At 38.9% G+C, this 24,545-nt stretch overlaps 1 protein-coding gene across 1 annotated transcript; it reads right to left on the reverse strand.

The window, feature by feature from the left end:
* Window positions 1-210: 210 nt before the first annotated feature.
* LOC112568611 (multidrug resistance-associated protein 1-like) lies at window positions 211-23,036 on the reverse strand. Its single transcript, XM_025245986.1, has 34 exons — window positions 22,784-23,036; window positions 21,955-22,073; window positions 21,497-21,676; window positions 20,726-20,857; window positions 19,681-19,809; window positions 19,072-19,203; window positions 18,833-18,894; window positions 18,400-18,537; window positions 17,020-17,337; window positions 15,882-16,068; window positions 15,394-15,522; window positions 14,742-14,930; window positions 13,745-13,882; window positions 13,359-13,505; window positions 12,930-13,014; window positions 12,256-12,322; window positions 11,815-11,941; window positions 10,871-11,047; window positions 10,592-10,759; window positions 10,098-10,287; window positions 8,850-8,952; window positions 8,064-8,205; window positions 7,683-7,920; window positions 6,994-7,138; window positions 6,165-6,330; window positions 5,430-5,629; window positions 4,716-4,839; window positions 4,015-4,116; window positions 3,541-3,687; window positions 3,216-3,374; window positions 2,247-2,348; window positions 1,794-1,858; window positions 1,190-1,384; window positions 211-888 (listed from the first exon to the last, which is right to left on the reverse strand). Exons 2-34 carry the CDS (start codon window positions 21,994-21,996, stop codon window positions 777-779), a joined length of 4,737 nt encoding a protein of 1,578 aa, XP_025101771.1. The 5' UTR covers window positions 21,997-22,073; window positions 22,784-23,036; the 3' UTR covers window positions 211-776.
* Window positions 23,037-24,545: the final 1,509 nt, after the last annotated feature.

Raw genomic sequence — 24,545 nt, forward strand, 5'->3', positions numbered from 1 at the left:
TTCAATCTCCGGGATGCATTCAGTCGGTTTTCAGCTATGAAACAATTACACTCTTCATGTCCCCTAACGGCTGGCAGTTTCCTGTTCGGCATAACGTTTCGAGGGCTTGGACGTCACAAGCGGATGTAAGTAACTTTCACTCACTTCAGACACGTGTGTATTCTTTCACAAACATCAAAACAATTGTCCTTAGGCTGTCCGGGTCGGAATATGTCAGTTCATAAATAAAGATCACGAGAAACACAGTATTCAATTCCTGTTCAATTACATTTAAAAACATACACCACACACGCGAAGAAACTCCTGGCGGAAAGATGAACATAGGACAGGAAATAAATAAACAATACACACACATAACATCATCTACACAAACAACACCCCGATCACATAATTATAATACCACATATGTATATAACAACATCTACACAAATAACATCTATGCTATATGAAAACCTACACATAACACTCCCTTCCCCAATTAGATACAGCAACACCTACACATATAACATCTATATATGTGTGTATGCTCGTGCACATGTGTTTTGAAAGTGCTAGCTCATTTGGGTTAGAATTAGAGTTTAGGTTCCGATGTAGGCTTGTAGTTTGAACAGAATGATTCAGGATAAAAGGACTGAGATTGGCAACCGCGTTTGGTTGTTTGCGCATGCGTAGATGAAGTAAATTACCGAATTCAGTGTAAAATAAAATCGCACCAAGGACGTCGTCATTGATGATCATTTCAAACATGGTCAACACCCTTAATGTCTTTGCCCAAGTTACACAAGGCCAGCGTCCTTGGCCATGCCGTAGAAAATGCTCATCCTGTCCGCAAGAAGCACGTGGGGCGAGTCGTACTCCTTCACCAAGCCTTCATCCAGCACGAGGATCCTGCAAATAAAAGACTAATAATATTTTTGACTCACCGACTGTTTTTATTTCTATATACCATTTTTTCTCTATCATTTTGCATGCAGACAAACAATCTCACTTACAGTTAAGGCCAATACGTACAGATGTTTAGTGTCGTATTTACCATAAGCAGGCAATGTCACGTGTATATTCTATATTGTCTGCAAAGCTTACTTTGTGCTAAGTAAGCCAATGTTTATTCTTTTTTTGTCTACACGCTGAAGCAGCCAAAATGAAAGACCATTTTCATAACCGTCACTAGAGTGACGTAACACTGCACCTGTCGTAGTCCATGATGGTGTTAAGGCGGTGTGCGATGGTGATGATGGTGCAGGAGCTGAAGGCCTCACGGATGGTGTTCTGGATGAGGGAGTCCGTCTCCATGTCAACGGCGGCCGTGGCCTCATCCAGGACCAGGATTTTGGTCCGGCGAAGTAGCGACCTGGCCAGGCACACCAACTGCCGCTGACCCACGCTGTAATCGAAACCAAATGAGTTGAACTCAACCTGAATTAACCCTGAATTAAAGTAAAAGAGAGTCTTACAGAAAGAAAATTTAAAGACCATCCTGAGTAGAAAACTTTAATAAAATAAAGCGCTTTTTCTTTGCTTGATATAAAAAATGGCAGTGCTTCTTCCTTTTCTTGTATTCCTGAATATTTCTTGGGTTGTTTAATCTAATTGGATTAATCTAAATTCTTCTGTTTACCCCATACTTAATGAAATAATAACCAAACAATGTGTCCTCCCAGTGAGAAACAATAACTGCATTGAATTTTTAAACGACATGGCTCTCTTTGATTTCCTTGCTTGTAGTGTGTGTTGAGGGATGGAGGGATGGGAGGATTTATTAGCAATTGACCGATTGTTTAGAAACCAATTACCTTAGCCTCTCTCCCTTTTCACCGACCTGGTGGCTCAGTTTTTCTTGCAAATCTTCCGCAAAACGCTACAGATGCAAATAGAAGCACCAATCACACATTTTCCTTACTGAATATATCAAACACCTGTTAAACTATTTGCTCTGAAAAACCTTCTTTGTTTCTGAAACTGGCGTTAACAGTTGAAATATCTTTAGAAAACTAGACAAATATTCGATGATCAATGTAATGATAAAAGATTAGACTGCTGAAGAAAGGACGCACACAACTAGAAATACATTATACCTTCAACATACACATATATCTATAGGGATATCAAAGTCCTCGAACAGCTGGCATATCGAACTTTGTCTCTTTGAAAGCAAAATTATCGTTAAATAGAAAAAGTGTTTAAACGGGTGGAAGAATATCCGTGTGATATAAAGGAACAAAGATTTATTGGAACGTAGCAAATACTTTTAGATGAGCCTTCTCCAATGCCTTCCATATTTGACCATCTGAATATTCCTCCAGCGGGTCAAGATTCATCCGTAGCGTGCCAGAGAAGAGCACGGGATCCTGAAATCGCACAAAGGGCAAAGGTCAACCCTGCTGTTAGAGAGAAGAGTTGCATATTGTAGTGCAGAACTGATTATTTATACGAGTCACGTTGCATCTTGTGCGGTCACTAAATTCTTTCTAGACCCTCTCTCTAGTTTGTATTTGCACTCTCTTCTGCTTGCTGGACTAAAGAGTTATGGGCCACAAATGATGTTTGTGAAATGATACAACTATATATTGATCTTTGTAAGTATTCGCTTATCTCATCAGGGTGGAACCATACACAGGGGCCATTTAACTCGTGTTTTTATTATTAAGCTCCTATCCACATCTTATGCACACCTAAAGTCCTACTAGAGAGTAATTTGTATGAAAAAAGTAGCTCTTCCACTTCTTTAGCTGCAGATTTTGAGGTATATACTAATTAAGCTCTATCCATGAAAGGAGAGATTTATTACACATAGGAATAGATAATGCATGGGGTTTCTTTCTCAGGTTATGAAAAATTAGCTTAGGAGTTTTTCTTTATATAAATTTTATCATTTGATAAACAAAGGTGTCTAATTACCCAAAATAACCTGGCCCAACCTCTATTGTACATCATCCGCGCCATGAAGTAGAAAGCAAGTACACAAGCACCTATAAAGCCAGTCCTAGACATCCGCTATCATTTAATACCGGTCCATAGTCCGCTTTAAAACAAAACCCAAAACAAAAAGACTTTAAAATGTTCTAGATGTTTCACAGCTGTATGGACCTCTTTCCCTCGCCCCCTCCCCCGCCTGTCAGCAGCTACATCATGATCATTTCCCGTGTATACGCATCTTTAACTTTTAAGCAGCTTTCACACCTGGCGACAACATGTCGCAAGAGCCGGGAGCTGACCTGTGGCAGGATGGTGATGCGAGAGCGCAGGTCGTGGAGCCCGATGTCGGCGATGTTGATGCCGTCGATCATGATGCAGCCGTTAGAGGCCTCGATCAAGCGGAAAAGAGAGAGCGTTAGAGAGGATTTACCTGCCCCTGTCCTTCCAACGATACCAACCTGAAAAGTCATAAAAAATCTTATTTGTCCATTTTCCTCTTTTTTTTCTCTCTTGATGTATATGTGCGAAAACTTAAACGTGTAGGAGTGTGTGTGTTGTGTTTTTTTTCTAGCTACATGCTGTATTGGAGTAAAAGAAAGTAGAATTACACTTGTAAATGTTTACCTTCTGACCAGCCTGGATAATAAAGGTTATGCCTCGCAACACGAGGTCAAGGCCAGGACGATAGCGCGTGCTGTAGTCACTGAACACAAGGTGACCCCTCTCGGGCCAAGAAGGAGCTGGACGTCGGAAAGGGTTAATCCATGGAGCCTGTGAGAAATAAATAAAAAAAAAAATTCAAATAAATCAAGTTCGATCTTAAACTTATTTCAATTGCAGGAAACTTATTGCACTTAAGATATGAAAAATTAGAATATTTAAGAACTGATTTTTTGAATGTAGCAGAAGCTTAACAAACAAAAGAAAGCAAGGAAACAAATATACTGTACAAACAAACGATTGATGATAAAATGAATGATGAAAAGTTTTGGCAGTTTTTATTAACTCCGCATTATTTTACCAACTAATTGCAGCAAGGTAAAGAATCAGTAACCATAGTTACCGAATCTCTTTTATTCTGAACGACCCTGTACTGACCTCTGACTTCAGTTGTGAGTATTCCTTCACCCTCTCCACTGACACCATGTTCGTTTCAAGGTCGCTAATTTTTCGGATCATCCAGCACATAGAGCCCGAGAGCTGCGAGGACATAAAAACAACAGAGGTCATATCCAGGTGAGATGAAAGATAAATAGTGCCATTAAAAATGATTGATGAGCTCTCTCTTTGGTATAGCACCACCGCATCAGAAGAAAAAGCACGAATGTACAGGGGAACACCGACTACCCCTTGTATTTGCTGTTTGGTTTGATATATTAAAAAAAAAGTTCAAAATTGTCTCCCCTTCTTAATGTCATTATCCTCTTTATCTTTAATAAAGTTGGCTGGCAGTTTGACGGTCGCGACTATGGATTGCTCTGACATGTGTAATGTGGCTGTTATTTAAGGCAGCTTTGACATGTGTACTATCTGACTATGCTGAAATGGATATATATATAGGGTAAGTAGACCATATGTTTACGATCAAGTGGAAGAAAATAATCTATGAATGTGGATATAATTTTAATTAATCCTCTATATGTAAAACAACACATATATCTGCCGACAACAGCAACGATAAATATCATAATTACTACCACTGAAACACATAAAAATGACATATTTTTTTAACAGACACGAGCATTATCATACATTATACACTCTTACATACACATATAGAATCATTATTATTTAGTCACCTGCAATGCGCAAGACACAGAGAAGCCCACAGTTCCTCCTCCAATCCCAGGTGTGGCTACAGAATAGAGGGCAGCACCGAAGATGATAAGATTTGCGACCGTTTCCAAATTTGTTACCATCCATCTGGTGACAACAGGCGGGTCTGATGTTAGGCACACACACAAATAGAGAGCGAGAGAGAAAAAAATACGAACTTCACCATACTCTATACACAATATTTAAGTTTCCGCCTAATACGAAATGTCTTCTTGTGTAAGTCAACATTTCATTTAAACGTCAATAAATAGTTTACCTTGACCTCAAATTCTTTTCTTGATGACTGTCTACACTTACTTTGTCTTGAATATTTTTGTTGTTTACTTCATGCCACCGAAGGTGTAAGATAAAATCAAGCAACCAAAGAGCCTAAGAGACAATGACTAGAATAAGGCAAAGATATGAAATGCTAGCCCAGGAAAGGAGGTAAAATTCATCAATTAGTCTGAATTGATTCGACATTAACTGCGGTCATTATGTTATCATTATTATTTTGTTTTTACAGTCAAAAACGTGTGTTATCTATGAACATTTCATTCAGCAGCTGACTTTTTAATTCTCTTTCTCTTTGTCTCTCACTCACACACACACACCCTCGCGCACGAAAATTTTTTTTTCCTCTCGATGCCTCTGCTTCTCGAAGCATTTAGTCATCCTTTGATGCGATATGCTCCTACTTGTATGCTGCTAGACCAGCGTAGCAAAAGCACTGGTTTCTGTCCACCCGTCGTTTTATCTCCTCGATGAAGCGGTCGACTGCTCGGTAGGCGCGGATGGTGGCGCCGCCGCTGATGGTCTCGCTGAAGTGGACGTAGATGGGGCTGTGAGTGACCGACTCCATCCTCTTCAGCTGCCGGGACGTCGGGATGTAGAAGCTCTGTGTGCACAGTCGAATATTATTAGAGAGCGTGTAGCAAAATAAAACTGGACATAAAGGTTTACCTTGGATATGTCTAATCACTACTTTGAATGATTTCTTGCTAGGAATATTTTTTGCGTTCCTTTAAATTGTTTTTTAAGGAGAATCATGACTTTCCTCATTATATTTTCACATTTTAAATAATTTTTCATATGCAGGAGAACAAAATTTAGAAATGTTTTGCGATTTATTGACCATTCTCCAGTTTTATCCAGTGTCTTCTTGCTTCGGAGATGGTTACCTGCGAATACTATGCTTTGTCTTTATAATACCTTATGAAAGTGAAGTTTGATAAGAAATGATTTGACTATTAGAGTGATTTGAGAGTCAAAGATTTCTTTCAAACACTATTTGAGTTTCATGGGTTTGTTTGCACAAATGTCTTTTTTTTTTTAATTTCGTCGCTGTGAAGACTAATATGGTTTTCCTAGCAAGAAAGTGTTGTGCAAGGCAAGACAGCTACACGTGATAAATTGTAAAGGCAAAAACTCACCTGCATAAAATAGAAGAGGATGATAATAGGAACAGCTAGAAGAATAAAGAGCGGTGTATTTATGGAGATGACGACGATGGTGGCAAGAGCATTCATCCCGAGGGTGAGGGAGTTGTGAATGTAGTTTGGAATGGTGTTGTCGATGGTCTCTATGTCAAGCGAAAATCTGGAAACGTTTTGCAGTAAACAAATATTTTTTAGCAATTCTTAGTTGCTAATTGATCTTCAGCACGTAGTTTAACCAGACAGGCGAGAAAGGAAAAAAGATAAAAAGACAATGTCGGTGAGACATGAGCAAAATAATAATGAAAGAAGGGCGAGAAACAGAGTTAAAGATAAAAATAGAAAATGACTGATACAAAGAGGAAAAGAGATCAAGAGAAAGATAAAGAGACAGAGGGCGAGACAGAGACCAAAAAAACATTGAAAGAGTTAACTGGATGTAGTTATAAAATGAGCAAGAGAAAGAGAGAAATGGAAAAGAAACTTTCAATGCTTTATTCTGTTTCAGCAAATTCTCTTTGACATGGGGCACGATAGAAAGTTTAAAACATTTTCCTGATAAACCATGCTAATCAGCAGATAGGGTCAAATCCCTCGGAGTAAATGAGCAAGTTAGAGACAAAAATTGATGACTCAAACAAAATGAATAAAGCCACGGCTGGTTAATAATATATTTTATTAAGAAGAATTACAGAATGAGTAATTTTTATAAAAATATGGATTATAAAAACATAAAGAATAACTAAGGAAATAAGCGAATTATATAACATTAAAGACTGGGATTTAAAATACAATAAGTGGTCTAATGGATCTCGAGCTATTTTACCTGTTGATTATTCGTCCAACTGGTGTCGTGTCAAAGAACAGCATTGTTGACCGCAGTACACTAGCAAGAAGTCTTTTGTGAAGGTTTTTGGAGGCAACAACGGTTCTAACCCAGAGTAATAAGTTGCTCACGACCAGGGTAATGACTGTACGAAACAAAACGTAGACAAGATTGAAAACATTGTCTACCATGCGACTAGTGGGATTTTCTTGTCGATTCCAATCCTGACTGTTTGCATGCTCGTTCACCATTACCAACCTGCCAGAACTCTAGCCAAGGGAACATTCTCTCGCTTCCTTCTGAACAGTTATTGGAAAGATATGTTAATGGAGAAACATGCAAAGACTTTCCACAACAAAATCGGCTTTAGTTCGCTTGGAGAGTAAGATGGACTCCACCAGGTGCATAACCCCAGAGGCAAGACCATATATATTTGCCGCAAAAGAAACATCATGTCGTATCGGCCAAGACCCGGATTAAAAGCGACCGGTTCCCTACTGGAAGACTCTATGGTGGGGATAGAGCCCGTTGTCTGTCCCCCTTCTCTGTGTCTTTTGTATAACTAAATTACAACAACTTCTGGTTAAATTCATTACAAAGGAACTTCCGTTGTTATTATGTCTGTCTTTTGTTCTCTTTCGCTCTTTCACTAAATTTATTTCTACTCTTTAATAATCCTTATCACATACTTTGTGCGATGCCAAACATTACAAACACCGTCAAGTAGTAGTCGTTCTTGGCTTTGTAGTCGTGCCGCAAGGTGGCGTTTCCGTGGGATGTGGCGAGGAAGTTGTCGTCGGTCCAACGGCTGAGCCAGAAGTTACTTGAGGCGTTGACGGCTTGAAAGAGGAGGAAGAACAGAATGGATGCCGTGAAGGGTACGACACCTGCTGCTCGTATGTAGGTGAGAAACACGCTCCACTTCACCTGGAGGATAGGTGGGACAACTGGACAAGTAAGATGAGGCGAGCAGAGAGCGAAGATTCCTTATTACTATTGTATTAATACATTTACAAATTAACCTCTGCACTGTCATTTTTACTACTAATAGTAAGTAACTGTCTTCATACCTTTCCTTTCTCTATTGTCTCCTCCTGCACAAGCCTACCATTGTCCTCCTGTGACTTATCTTCCTCCAGGGGGCGAGGGTCACTCTTAGTTTTCCTTGATTCCGCCATCGACGATGATTTTGATCTCGTTCTTCTGGACTTTCTGCACAAGCATAGTGACTTTGTCTTCAAGTGTTTCTATCAATCGCAACAAACTGAGAAAAGAGATTTCTCTACAGACGACAAAAGAGCGTGATTTCTGCCTCATTTTCAAACAATTCTAAGCCTCCCTTTGCTTTAGACCCACTGAAGACAAGGTTAACACCAGATTCCTTTTAGTCAACAGAGTTGTGTGTTTATTTTTTGACCTATTATATGGCATAGTGGGTAAAAAAAAGCCCATAGTTTCCTACGATGAAATGCTTTAATTGACGAAAATTTCAAGTCTGTTGTATGACCCTCAACAGTTGAGGTAAAATATCCCACATTTCTTCATTTATTATTTTGTTTATATATATAAATGCGCGTTACGTCTACGAAGACACTGTACTTCCACAAACCTATTGTATTCCAATTTATTTAGTTACTTAGCTTTTTAAGTATCTGTTCCTCAACAAGATCGGCAGGTCAGTTTGCTCTTTAAACACCGCTTTCCTCACTTTACCACTTTTGTCGTATCAGACTGGAGTTCAACCATCGTTCGTTGTCTTTTGCTGGCCCCAGGAAAGCTCAATGCGCATTACGAGATGTTAAAAAATAATAATACATAAACTAATTGCAATTTAAAGTTTAAATAGTTTAAAGAACCTGTAACTAGCGTTGTAGAAATGTGTCAGCTCTTCACCAGAAGTTGCGCTCTCGGAAGTCGCCGTCTCCACGTCCTCTCGGATCTTGTTGATGACCGTTGAGACTGCAAGAAGATGCAGAAGAACACATTACCTCTGTGTACTTCTTTTGTTACTTCGCACGGTTTAAGGAGTCCAACATGTAAGTGATCCCAAAGAGACCATAAACATCACAACTTTTGTGATCAGGTCAGGTCAGGTCAGTCCCATGCCCGGTCCGGGCGTAGGGGGGACCGTCCGGCAGCAGCAACAGACAGAATTTTCCACCCGGTCCTGTCTTGAGCAGATGAGAGCAGGTCTGGCATCTCGCGTTCGGTCCATTCTTTAATGTTGGTGACCCAGCTTTTCCTCGGACGACCACGACGACGGCTCCCTTCGAGGGTTCCTTGTAGGATCGTCTTGGACAGGGTGTTGTGGCGGGTGACGTGACCGAACCAGGCGAGCTTGCGCCGCTTCACTGTTGTCAGAAGGGGCTCATGTGGGCCCACGAGGGAGGTTACGGTGCTCCGTACGTATGCGTTGGTCTTGTGTTCGCGGTACGAGATGCGGAGCAGCTTTCTCAAGCACTTGTTCTCAAAGGCCTGGAGCTTCTTTTCCGTTGCGGCAAGCAGCGTCCAAGTCTCGCAGCCGTAGAGTAGGATTGACACTACGAGGGACTTGTACAGCCTGTGCTTGGTACTGAAGCTGATTGAGTTGCTTCGCCAGATCCTATCCAGCCTGGACATTGCGGATGTTGCCATACCAATCCTGATACGGATCTCTGCTGTACAGCAACCATCTCTAGTCAGGGTGGCACTTTTGTGATAACTAACCTTAAAAGAAATATTAAGAATTATAATTGTTTTGTCCTCTGTACTTTTGTACTTTGAAAGTTACAGCGCTTATGTCCAGTAAAAATGTTGTGAATAAACAAAATAAAATAATCAGAAAGTAACCGAACCAATTACTATAGGGAGGAGAGAGTAACTTGGCTTAGTTGTTAGTGAGACCGACTGCAGAGAAGATGTTTAAGGAATCCGAACTCTAACGTGCTTTCCTTTGTGACTATTTATTACCTCAGCAAAAAAATATTGCTATAGTTAATCTGTGACAGTATGAAACACTCATCCAAAATGTTTGCGAAGTTTTGAAGACGGATATCAACAAGCAACAAAGAAATAAATAAAAAAAAAAACCAAGTGATGCTATATTTAAAGTTATGACCACTGACTCTCAGGGTCTTCCTCTTCCTCCGACTCGTCCCTCTGTTGCAGGTGAAGCTTGAGGAAGCGAGCGAAGGGTCCGTTGTGGGACATGAGAGTGTCGTAGCTGCCTTTCTCCGAGATGCCGTTGTCGGACAGCACGATGATCTCGTCAACCATCGGCAGCCAGTGGATGCCGTGTGTCACCAGCACCCGTGTCTGGTCGCACAAAGACAAGTAGCAGACAGCAGCTAATGAAACAGAGCAGATGATTGGCTAATGACTTCTGAGCCATAAAGAGAGTGCTTAATGAAACAAAGATGGTGACCGGCTGATGACACCGACGGAGAGGAAGCTGTTGATAACTATTGATAACTCTGCAATAAATCAACACTGCATGAGTGTGAAAGAACTACCAGAAATAGACTAAAACATGAGCTATACAGAACGCGTAACGGTCCGGTGTGAGTGTGTCTGTTGAACCATTCATGCAATGACAGTCACCCCATTGGTGTGACCTGACCTTTTGCCGGAGCAAGCCGTTGGGGCCGATGACCTCGGTGAAGATGTGTTTGCCCACGTGCGAGTCCACGGCGCTGAGCGGGTCGTCCAGTAGGTAGATGTCGCTGTCACTGTACACGGCGCGGGCCAGACTCACTCTCTGCTTCTGACCCCCACTGAGGTTGATGCCCTGACACAAATACAGACATATTATCACCATCGTCGTCGTCGTTATTAGATAAAGAACACAAACATTTACAAGAAAGGAATGTTCCAAACATGCAAAATCTGAACAGCATACCCTTTCTCCAATCTCAGTCATGTCTCCAGCAGACAGTATTTCCAGGTCGGGCTCAAGTGCGCATGCCCGCAGGACCTGTTGATATCTTTTTTCGTTGAAGAGTTTCCCGAACAGAATGTTATCACGTAGCGTTGTGTTTTGTATCCACGCTTGCTGAGGGACGTAGGCCACAGAACTCTGAAACATGTTGTGTTGGTTTTGTTTATAAAGAACTCACAATTGTGCTATTATTTTTGCAGAGTGATTCATCTTTAAAATTTCTTTCAGGCACACTCTCTAAAGGTCTTAAAACAAAAACTAAAAACTGTGTCTAAAATTTCAAATATGTATTTAAACTCGCTGGAGTGGTGAAGGACACTTTTTTTTTATTACTACGCTACTGTATATACTAAGAGAGTGATGTCCCTCCCCCTAACTTGCTATATAAGGTGACTCCTTTCCCTCACTCTTCGTATTTTCCCGTTGATTTTTGTGAAGCTTTGTGTCTAATGTTCATCACACGAAGTTCTGATGTCGAGCTAAGCTCGTGCAAGCCTTACACGCAGTCCAGACCAGTCTGCAAGGACTAACATTATGTATTTCCAGGAAGTTCAGCTTACAGTGACCGTTAGCGTGGTGCTCTCACAAGAGCTGCGTTGATGCAACGATATAAAGTTGGACCACTGCATCGAAGATTGCGAGATGAGCTTCTATACAAATGTCATAAGAACTTTCAGATATTTTCAGATGCACAGCTGTATTGACTTATCGTAAATTCCGTGTAATGCCAAGGCTGCACACCACATCTATTCAATGTACCTATTCGTATATAACTTTCCATTGTCTTCCTTTTATCATTACTGGTCAGCGCATAGTGCGACCTATCCTGGTCGTGATACTGCGCGTTACAAGTGCATAAATTAAATTAAATTAAATCCATCTCACGAAAGAACATCGTTATTTACCTTTAAAATTACTTCTCCTGATAATTTCTCGGTTTCACCGAGGAATGCCGAGATCAATGACGATTTCCCGCTTCCCACGTGACCCACCACTGCCACAAGCCTGCCAACGCCAATGTTGAGGTCGATGCTGCAGTCATTTAACGTTTAAACATCTTAAAATAATGTAAGTAAGAATTAGAAATTATTTAAACTTATTTTTAAAGCAAGAGGTAGAAAATTTTCCACTTTAATATTAAAGAAAGAGGTAAAGACTGTTAAATCTTAAAAAAAAAATAGAAAGATATAACTTAAGTTGAAACTAAAAATATGAATGAGAAGAAAGTCTAAACTTGCATATTGTAGTAAATGAAAAAACGAGCAACAATAAGAAATAGAGTGGCAAGCAAAATAAAAAGCACATTATTAACAAACAGATTAATAAAAAGAGCAGCAAATACCTACTTTTTCAAGACAGGTTCATAATTTCTGTCCCAGGTGAACGTTCCGTTTCGAATTGTAATGGCGTTCACTGTTCAAAATAATATGTACATCGTTCAGAGTGGAAAGTAAGTTTAAAACTTCCAAAAGCTTTCTTAATGGTCTAGATAAGCAAAACGTAAGAAATAATAAATAAGTCAAGGACTCAATTATTTGGTCCCATATTTTCAGCTCCTCGTGTATTTGGGCTATACATTAACATCCGAGTTACCAACAGCCATTTAAGTCTTGTAACTCTAGGGGTAATTAGAATGTAAAAAAAAAACAACATAAAAAGTTGAGAAGTTCTGTTATCTGTAAATAATCTTTCTGCCCAACCCCGTTAGCTTAAGCTGCAGCTTGCTGCTTCATTAACAGTGGTCGAGATTTTAACGACGATTTGGTGTCCGCTGTATGTCATCTTACCTCGGGAGCCTATTAAATATGTTACGAGCAGTTAAATTATTAATCTTTTCCATGTTTCTGACAAAGGCGAATATGGCATGATGGATGATGGATGATGATGATGATGATGATGATGATGATGATGATGATGATGATGATGATGATGATGCGGAAGAAGAGGGGGTAATGACGATGATGGTAGTCATGAAGACAGCAAGTGTATGTCTCACATTCTCACGCTCCAGATAATTTACCTGCATCAGCAGCATAGGTAACAGTGTTAGTGTCAAGGTCTTCACGGCACAGAAACCTGTTGATCCTTTGCACTGACACAAAAGCCTGAAGATCAGAAACACATATACAAGAAAACATACAAAAACAAATATGAAAGAAAAATGGAATTCAGAAAACAAAACAACAAAGATAAAAGAAATACGAAATATGCATGCAAAAACAAACAAACAGGAAAAATGTAAAATACGATAAAGTAAAAACAAGAAATGAAAGAATAGAGCTAATAATAAACAAGTAAGGAAATAAATCCCGGAAAAAAAGAAAGAAAGAGAAACAAACAAACAAAAAAAAAAAACAAAACAAAAAAAAAAAAAAAAAAAAAACAAACCCAACGAGATTAAATGGAAGGGAAGTAAAAATCAAGAAGAAATCAAGAGGAAAAATATTACTTGAACCGTCATGGGTATGAGTGAGGCTAGCAGGTCGAGATGTGATCTCATCATGCTCAAGAAGGACAAGGTCACGAAGGCTCGCCGAGCGTCCAGATGGTTCTCAGGGGAGACCTCTACAAATGTTGCAAACGTGGCCAGGGTTACCTTCAACAGAGACAAAAAAACTACATAGTTGTGACAACAACAAAAAAAGATACACAAGCTATCGAAATGGTAAGCAACCGTATACTTCTTATTTGTTTAGTGCATTCTTTATTCCAAGGAAGAAATGTTAATCAAAAAAGATAAGAATATAGTGAGGTACGTCAGTCTATCTATCACAAACTCCATGTTTCAGACTAAATCAATAGATAAGTGAGGGCGCTTCACATTAAAAGACTCACCAGGAAAGGTGCGAAGTAGCAGCAAACACCCATAAACATGTTCAGGTAGGCCATTCTGAGCAGCACCTTTGTCTCCTCGCTCCTCAAGTCTGTGATCCTCTTCTCGAAAGAAGGTTCCCATGCGTACATCTTTACCACCTGAGGACAGGTGTAAGAAGGTGAGTACAATGCGCTGATGGCGATGATGATGTTTGTTCAACTTCGTCTTCTTGACATCGCGTCTTTTGCTGATCAAAGTTCTTAGTCACATGACTGATTGTTTAGAGCACGTTTGTTGAGGTATTACCGTTCAATCAGAATGTCGAGAAAAGTGCATCAAATAGTTTTGCTGGGTATAAGCTTGATCAATGCTCTTGAAATCATCAGGTGTCATATTAATCCGATTATAGCTACACGTCAGTCAACTGAGTTGCTCTGATAATAACAATATTATAAACAACAATAATGAAGACAAAAGAAGAAATTTTAGATACGATTGCAAATTTCTCCTATTTATTACAAAAACAGTTTGTCGTACAGTGTGCATCTACTCCGGTGGTCTTGGCAACAAAAAAAATTACAATAGCAGAAAATGCTATAAATATTTTCTTAGACTTCTTTGATGTCGAGGGTTTTAGGAACGAAGTCTACATAAAGTTTGAAATAAAATCAGCTAATAATGTCTGTCACCGGCCGTGTCACATGACAGAAAAGCTGCAAACCTAATATAAGACAATCGATCTTTATAAAAAAAAAAGCCTAAAGAAATACACAAAATTTAAAATAAAGAAAGGTAAAAATTAAGCAAAAATGTATACAAAGCTCATATATAATAAATAATTTAAATTCTATATACATAATACTTACATGCGCCTGTCAACTTAACACAATATTTTAGCTTTATCATTGAGTCTTATTAGTTTCGTGTCTTATTCTGACTTTATGATTAAAAAACGTTGTTATTGACAGATCGATAAGACGGGGGAGGGGGGGAAATAATCAAACAGTCAACACGGACCCTTATTCCACTCAATAGATCATTCATCAGCCTCAGTCTGCTGTCCTTGAACTTGAGGTTGCTGATGTTGAGCTTGTGCTCACGACTGGCGATGAAGGAGTTGATGAGGACGATAATGATAAGAGTGATGACGCCGGCGAAGACTGAGGGGCCGATGTAGACATAAAGAACACTGACAACCATGATGGCCTGTAAGAGGACACAACAGTAGCACACTCTAATAAAGCGTGATAATCTGTTAGTAAACACAACAGCGACGCACGTGTGACAAACCAGAAATAAACTTTCTGTTAGTGTCAGAAATAAATATTGTCATGCAAATGACACTGGTCAGCATGGAAGTTATTACTGTCTTAAAAAGCCAAATCTGTAGCATCTTGGTGTCCTGAACACGAATGAAGCTATGAAAAACTTTCATTGTCTGTTGTTTTGAAGACATTTGATATCGTTCATTGTCTATGTTTCACCGAGTACATTTATTCAGAATGACTGTAACAACATTCTAAATAATCATAGAATGACGTAATATTGCATCACATAGCATAATACAATAGAAAAAGAACGATATCGTAAATTTGATAATGAATTAAATCATATCATATACGAACAGTGTTGAGCTCTGAGTAGCCTTATAAGCGAGACCTCTTTTCACCTGTAGAGGAATGGTCCAAATAACGAAATTGAACATGGCGTCCTGAATGCGTTGACAGTCGACGGACATGAGGTTGGTTATCTCCCCGCCAGTGGTCAGTCGCCGTGCAGAGTTGTTCATCGACAGCAACTGAGAACACAGGGTAAAACAGCAACAAGTGAATGAATTTTAAATGCCGAATGTCCAGCAAGAGCTATACATAAATTATTTATGTGATTTTCGTATTTGGGAACAAGATGATTTTACTTGAAGAAGGAAGAAAACGGAGTGCCCAACTTTCCCAAAGACCAGCTCTGAGAACAGGTGTCACATTCAGAAAGTAGTACTTGTTCCTCTTGACAATATCTGAACCAAGAGGTTCGTGCAAAGCTGTGAGTATCTTACGCGAGAATACACACAGGTTAGTTGTTGACTGGTTAGCTAGATGGGTGTCTGTTTCTTTGGATCAAATATTAACTTTTGTAGGTGGGTCCCACATGTTTGCTCACCTTTTTGTAAATACTGGAAACTAGGAGGGTCTTGAGCTGCAAGCCGACCAGTTGGGAACACCAGAAACCCAAGCTGAGGAGCAGTGACTTGGCCATGAACACAAGGAACATTAGCACCGCCAGCACGTAGCCAGACCACACCTGCTTGTCGTTGGCGTCGGGTTTGCTTACCTGCTCGATCAGGAGCCTGCAACAAGTCAGGTCTCTCACTCACAAACTTTCTCCTGCAATCAATAGGTAGTGAGACACTCGAGGTTGTTTCTAGCTTCCTGTATCGCTAAATCATCAGTGCAAACGTTTATTTTACAGAAATGGGGACAATCGGTCAAACAAAAATTCAACGTGCTTTGCATAAAAGAGGTTCGAGTGGACAGATTTTGTTAAATCCTATATAGCTCTGAGCAGCAACAATTACTTTGATAAACAAAATAAAGAATTTCGCATCGTTGGACTCTCCAAATATTTATATTTCATTTTTCACTTTTAGGCGTTTGCTGCAACTCACGGTAATCGGACCATGATTTAAGAAATGCTTGTATATAACAATGCACACATTATGTTATGATAATAATTGATGTTATTATTGTTGTTATATCATTATTATCATTATTTAATCAAATTCGACTATACCACCCTGTACACAGAGTAGTTGATTATACGAAATTCTGAGTGCTTTTCTCCAAAGATCCCATGCCAACTATAGTCAATGGCCGCTGCTAGCATTATACAGGAACACAACAACGAGGATCGTTAACTAATTTGAGAAATGTCTGAGAATGTTGGTTAATTAGATGAATGTATCTAAAGGTTCTTAAATGTGACAAATGTCTAAAAATGTTCGTAAATTAGACTAATATTTGAAAATGTTTGTAAATTTGGTAAACACATACAAATTTTTGCGAACGAAGTCAAAAGAGTACTTCATGTTTCCTTCTTTATGTTAAGTGTGTAGAGAAGGTATTGCCACATATGTTGTTAATATTTGCAAAATAGAGTAACTCACCATACAAATCCAAGTTTTAGTATTAGTTTATAAATATTAACATAAGTAGTAGTATGCAACGGATCAATAAAGCCTACACCTATACACAACCCCGCGGTCATGAGGTACAAAAACAGATAATATTGGGACACCCACCCCAAGATCACAGGGCCTAAGATTATGAACCCGTCAGAAACCACTGTAATAAACAGCCCGAGGATCAGCCGAGGTCCCATGATCTTCATCAAGACTCGGAGCAGCGACGGCATTTCTGGGTTAACATCGTCGTCCCCTGGCCGGTGAAGGGCACCGTACATAGTCGCGGAACCGCCTCCACCTTGTGTGCACCTGGGGACAAGGGACCTGGTTTCCGACTGGACGTCCATTTGCATGGGGTCCATTTGAAGATGTGGAAGTGACGTCATCACAGCGGGGTCAACGTTAGTGTGATCCCCTGACCTTTGTTTGCTGGTTCTGTCACAGAAAACCCATAGAAATGTAAAAAAGAATAAAAATAAAGCAAGTCTCCGTGTGTAGGAGAATAGAGAACATTTTGTGAGTGTGTGCGTGTGCGCGCGTGTGTGTCGATAATGTTTTGCTAAAGCCATTATTCAAGGAAACTTTGGGACTAAAGCGACTTGCTTGTCACACAGTCCTTATCTCCTTAATAATAGTCTTTTTATTTAACTTCGGTATTGAGGTTCACAAAGTGCACTTTACGTAAAGCTCAGACAAATGGCTTAACTGTTAACCGCATGCATTCCGTTAGCGCAACAAATGAACCGATAAAGAAAAACGTAAACACGAAAAATAGCGTCTACCCCCCTCTCCCCATGAGAGGGTAATATGCAATCATGAATGCTCTTTGAGTTCGTTAGAAGTTGTATTTTAGAAGACCCAGAGGTCAAATCATGAACCTTTCCTAACCCCATTTATACTCGGACACTCAGGCCTAGTTCATAACCTAGTTCATAACGAGAGCACCTTTCTATGTTTAAATTGCTCACTGGGACCAATAAAGTTGATCATTGTCATTGTCATTGTCTTTGTACTTGGGAGGTTGCTTATGCGTGACGACGATTATTCTATATAACTGAGAGCTTTGTGTAGTAATGTACTGTTTTAGTCATTTATCTGCAGCCCAACAAGATTACACTTATTTTGTTGTACGAAAGCGCCTGTGTATATTACTCTATGTTCAATTTTACCCTAACCTGGTTGCTTGACACAGCTGTGACACCTAACCCCAACAAAAACCGCTCAAGTGTGAGAAGTCCTGCTGTTTTTTTAATTATGACTGTAAAAATAATCAAATGTTAGCTGAAAAAGCTAAAGCATCTAGCTTTTGCAGAAACAAAAATAATGGTATAATTCGATTATTTATAAGGAACTAGCTTTTTGAAAAACGTATATTTTAACCTATTCTTTGATTTAGGAAACATACGCATTTTCCCACAAGCTAAAAGCATGACTCTGTCTACTCAATTAATAGAATCGACAATTGACACAATAAGCGACAATTAGATAGCTACTTACTGTTTCTTTTTAAATCTTTCTTTCTCTAGCTCCCACTCTCGTTCAAAGGGAGGAACAAGGACATCACTGCTGTCTCGAGGGTTGAGTTCGAAAAGTTCATCCTCCTCGATATTTTTCCGCCACCCGAGGTACATAAACCTAGAGTGAGAAGTATTATAGACAACTTATACTGCAACATACAAGTACATTAACAATCTCGCAGACGTGCAGTGGCATAAAAGACAAACGCACATGCACAAAGACAACAATTACAACCACCCACTCTCTCACACACATGTACTCACACATACCCCCCACCCCCACACACACACACACGGACGAACAGACACATGTACAATATAACTACCAAATTGACAGTACAAAGAGAGAGAGAGTGGAGAGGAAAAAACTGATACAGGCAAGCAGGCAGACAAACTAACAGACATGTCTTTACTTTGTCATCCACGTGAACGTCATCTGGCTGGGAAAGGACGCAGTGACCTCTGGGCATGGACGCTGTGAAGAAACCGGATAGATGACTGCGCCTTAATATTTTAAATAGACGTTAAAAGTTTAGTCACATTTATACTTACCTGACGTGGGATTTCATTTCATTTTTATTGTAAAGGTTATATTATTTATTAAAGGCCTACTTACGACTATACATGAAAAAAATAAGTGTTCTTACTACACCTTTTGCTGTTGATAGTATCCATTCTGTGACTCCTGAAAGGCTTCGGAAAAGCAAAAGAGGATGACCTGGATGCACTCTATGGCAAAGGTCACACAAAACAAAACGAATTCCAGGATGTCGCTGTTATAATCCTGTGATCCGTAAATGACATCGAGTATCAATAAATGGAGAATTTTAGAAATCAAGATTGTAAGCTTGTTAGTGACTAAATAACAAATAACTATGAGATTTTGTGGTCATCATATCTATGTTCAGATTGTTATCATTTATAGATGCACAGAATGTTTATTAAAAACAGATTGTGTACACCTATATGTTATTTTCCTTGCTTCCCTGATCACACGCAAATGATTTTTAAAATTTTCGTAACGACTATTTTTGGACTATGTGAATGCTAGTTTTCGTGTATTCTTATTTTATTTGTATTTTGGCAAAATTCTTATTTATGAAGCTTAAACACCAAAGTTTGAGCTTTCTACATCATATTGACATTATTTGAGATCATTTATGTGATATATCAACAAAGTACTAGCAGTCATTATTTCCTCATTCTTACTGTCGTCCCAATAATAATAATAATCATAATAATCATAATAACAATAATAGACCTCTTTAATGATGGCTGTGTATAGAGGCACGACGTCGCACAATACCAACGAGCTCCAGAAGACAAACTGTAAACCGGAAGTGATGACGTGGCGTCGACGTTCATGTTGTGTAAGGAAGGCTGCACACAACTAAAGATAAGCCACAACATAAACACTGTTTACATCTCACGAAGGAAATAGGATGTAGCAGAAATAACGTTTATAATATAAAGATTATACATAAACTAAAAATAGCTTAAGACTGATACCGATACAGTGTTCCCTCGTTTATCGCGGGGGATAGGTGCTATGATCAGCCGCGATAAACAAATTTCCGCGAAATAGGGACATACATGCAATAATAATATATACATGTAAAACAATATCATGTGAGTGTAAAGTAATATATTAATCATGGTATTAATACAGTACAATAACAAATTAGTGTAAAAAAAAAATAACTACTCAAAGAAACCAAAAAAACTGATGCGAACTGGCTGCGAGATGGGAGATAACAATCATGGCTCGTCGCTTACGCAGAGCAATGGATTTCTCATACACAATTATTTCTTTCTTTCTATCTACAAAATAACCATGGTATTTTAATAGAAATACAAATATAGCTACATTTTTCGTCTTTTTCCTGTTGAAGTATCTATGGTATTTTGTAGAACGATAATTCCCAGCACGAAAATATCGATCGATACTTCACTCAAAAAAAAAATACCGCGAAGTAGTGAATCCGCGATAGATGAACCGCGAAGTAGCGAGGGAACACTGTATTTATGCTTATCGTACAAAGAGTACTAATATGACCAAAGATAAGGATTGAAGTGATGAAAGAATGTATACAGATAAAACTAGCACAGCAACTGACATGTATACCAAATTTTGAGAAATACTAACAGAAATCAAGATGCTGTTCATGCAGAATAAATGTTTTCACAAATCTAACAGATAGTGCCGCAAATTATTTTTTTTCAACAGATAAAATGTTGTCTACAGCTTAACCTACCGAAGAAAAGAATTTTTTATTCGTAGTGTAAGGATGTACACAGCGACTTACATACGACACCAGCCGCATGGCGCTGGCCAGGTAGACAACCACCGGAAGCACGTCATTGCCGCTGTCCGTCACCAGTTTGAAGTCTTGTATCAACGACAGCAGCGCCACCATGCTCAGTATCAAGCTGAAAAACTGTCGTCATGGAAACAGTGTAAAGGTATTGTGTACAGTACTAGTAGCTATCGTCTTTAAGTATGTGACTGTCATCCATTATCACTTGACTTTATTAGCTTAGGCTGAGAACCACAAAAGAAAATTACTGTAGCTGTCGAACCTTCTAGGTGGGAAAATGTAAATTGGCGTCTATCAATCGAAAGTAGTATAATCCCTTTTAGGCACTTAATAGCAAGCATGACAGCTATGAAAGTATTCAGACTGAATTAACAAACAACATAATGAAGTAGTAATCCAGCAGTGTTGATCATCTTGACAGAGACGTCATTCCCAAAGAGGTGAGAGCTGTAGAAACAGCTGCTGATTCTGATACAATGACTCCTAAACTAGTTAAATAGAGTATCAACAATACTCTTCCTTTTTGCTACAAATACCCAATAACAATTTGTCAGGTCTGTTTCAAGAATCATGGTCTGAACCAATGAACCACTCGTCCACGTAAGGAAGGGGATATTGAACCTATCCAACGCAGACGCATTTCTGTTTTCCATATATAGGAGTTTGTGAAGACTACTGTACTACTTAAAGTTCAAACATTCAGCCACTCTCACTCACATAGCAACACACACACATGCACAGAGAGGACGGAAAGCCTACCGTCTTGGCCGAGTTCAACCAGGTGACATGAAGTGGAGTGACTTTTCCTTTCCTGGCGAGCACCACCAGGTAGAAGGGCAGAGGGCACCACAAGAAAGCACATGGCACCCACACCAGCACCGTGTTGAGGAAGCAGTCTGTCAGAAGTGGCCATCCGTTAAAAACGTAAACACTGGAATTCTGCAAGATTGAAACTGCACTGACTAGCTCATAAATTAAAATATTGCAGAATCCAGCTGTTCTCAAAACATCCTGCACAATATGCATAATTAGTTTTTATTCTAATAAAGAGCACCCTTTGCTCTAACTGCTTCATCGCCATCATTATGAATGAAGCTGTTGCATACAACACTGATCCGTTTAATATTAATCATTTTGACAAGCTGGGATCGAAGGTAATTAACACCTGTTGTGTCATAAGTATATGCGCGAAGCAAATTAAAATATTTAGACCTCACCCATAAAGGATCTCTACAGAACTCCGGCCAGCCTGTACCCATTGTTGACTGACTTCCCGGTACAACTGTTAGACTGAATATCGTCTGATGTACACCTCCAAGTGTTGAGTAGAGACACCCTGACACAGGACAGAAGATACTGTGTCTAGAATAAGAGCTCGTCCTTTGATACAAAAAGGAATTAAGAAATGACAGGAGCTAAAGCATACTATACAGATAAATTTATGGGAGCAGTAAGTTGACCTCGAAATGTGATTAAATGACTGATACTGATGGAACAACAGAATAAATTATTAAGTACAATTTTGCAAACTATTAGAAAAGTTTTTTTTTATTTCGATTTTAGTTTTTTTCTAATTTAATTTTGTTATTTATAAAAACGGACTAAAGGGGTGCTAGTCATGAAACATGATAATCCAGAACTAAACTCATTAACTGATGATCAGAGAAATCTCTCGTTCTCGTGTTTAATGCAATCATTCTTAATTTTTAGTCACATGTGTGATTCGTGAAATCTTTTTGAGAAATTAAAAATCTTGGTTATAAAAGTTAGTTATAAAATAACGAAAACAAATTCGTACATTATTTAACACCTTGACTGACAGAGCATATAAGAAAGCATTTAACAGAGCACGTAAGAAAACAAGATACAAAGAAATCTAAACACACCTCAGTGACAGGTAAGAGCACATATCAAAACTAAACACAAGGAATTTAAATACTAAAAAATATAAACACGTCTTCATGAAATGTTAAAGCAGGTCAAAAGGCTAAATACAACCAATATAAAAATGGAATAAATGTTAAAAGATTGTGGATAGAGACTCACAAACGGTAACTTGTCACCTTCCAGTTGTTTCACAAACATTTACAAGTTAACACCAAGACTGTCCCCAGGTCTCTAATTTCTCTGTCAACCAATGTTGGCTCAATTAACCGCTTTAAAACACGATTGCTTTAAAAGAAACACCTGTGTACTAGGCAACATCTGTTCTGCAGGACCTGTCAGTTTTTAATAAATACAGTTGATTACATCTTTGACATACTGCACTCGTACTCAATAATTATGAATTTGGTCGTCAGATGGATAAACTAACATACTATAATGAACAGGATAGCTGGTATCACTATAAAATCTTTAAAATATTGTTTAATGTAGGTGGTAGAGTTCAAGCACACTAGGTGTCTGATATTGAAAGGAAATTATTTTCTTTGAGATTTGGTTATATTTGGATAAGTCACCGTTTTCAAAATGTAACTAAAAAAGTGAATATTGACATTTTCAATAGCAACGAAATTTGAGTTTCATTTGCAGAATATTATAGTAACATTTATAGCAGCGGATATTACAATGAACATACTGGAGAGGATTTACTTTATCTGTTCTGTAAAGAAGTTAAAGATGTTCATTCTTTATTATGCTATGTAGGTAACGTGCATTTTGGTTATATAAACTGAAAGGAAACTTTACATTGTCCACACTTGTATAAACTTTGTATACTATTAGCATTCACAAAACGTTTATACATTTAACGTCTTGTGGGTATAGACTGAATAATGAAGCTTAATAAATACACGTTTACCTTCCTGATCCATTGAAGATTGTTGGGATTTGTTCCTGTAATATTCATTGTTTTCTCATCTCCCTTTATGTCAATTAATCAATCTGTAAGCTTTTCACAGTTATGTCGAGTAGTACAGTCTACTACCACAGCCACTAATTTTGATGTGTTTATATTGTCAGGATAGGTGACAAGTTACATGTGCTGACAGTAAGTTAAGGCGTTTCATCTGTCAGCAAGCATGTTGAGGAGGTGAACCCCAAGACATGACCCATTGAACTGTTGCCAGTTCAGCAGCGTCAACCCCGGGAGGAGACGTAGGGGCTATGTTACAAAAGTGGCAACAAGACGATATAAGAGCTAGAAACCACTGTAAAATGTTTTACATATAATAAAGTTGTTTTATTGCAATAGACCGCATACCTGTGTAACTTTTAAGTTGAGCAAGAACTAAACTGTTAAAAGGATGTTTTTGTTGCTTATTCGTCAACTTTACAAAACGATCCGTCTGTTAAGTTATACAAATGCCCATTGACCAGACCAGTTATTGCCCTTCATCCCCCTTCAAAGAGGTTAGCAGCTCTGGCCTCTAGGGGCTCTATTGAACCCAGGTGAGTCTGTCTCACCCGGCTAGAAAAAATGGTTTGTAAGAAATAAAGGGCATTGCAGTTTAGAGGGTAAAGTAGGGTAAAGGTCCTTGATGTACACCTCGTCTCGAGACACTCCATATGATACCTGGCCGTAGGAACTATTGTCCAAGTGTCTCGGTTTTATTCCATAATTTCTTTCCCTTGTGCAAATTTATCTAAAGCTCAGCTGTCGTTTCGTTATGGTCCCAGGGTACATCCACACTGCACTATTGTCATAAACTAGAACCTGCTTGCCTGTTGTTTGACTGCTGGTTATTGGCAACACAAGGAGACAAAGGTTTAAAGTTCAATATGTCGCCAAAGTAGATCTTTTGCTAATTCTCGTTCACTCTGCAGGCTGCGCAGTTTCTATTAATCGCATCGTGGCAGTGAGATTCTC

This window comes from Pomacea canaliculata, linkage group LG7 (assembly GCF_003073045.1).
Source record: "Pomacea canaliculata isolate SZHN2017 linkage group LG7, ASM307304v1, whole genome shotgun sequence".
NCBI classification, from domain to species: Eukaryota; Metazoa; Mollusca; class Gastropoda; order Architaenioglossa; family Ampullariidae; genus Pomacea; species Pomacea canaliculata.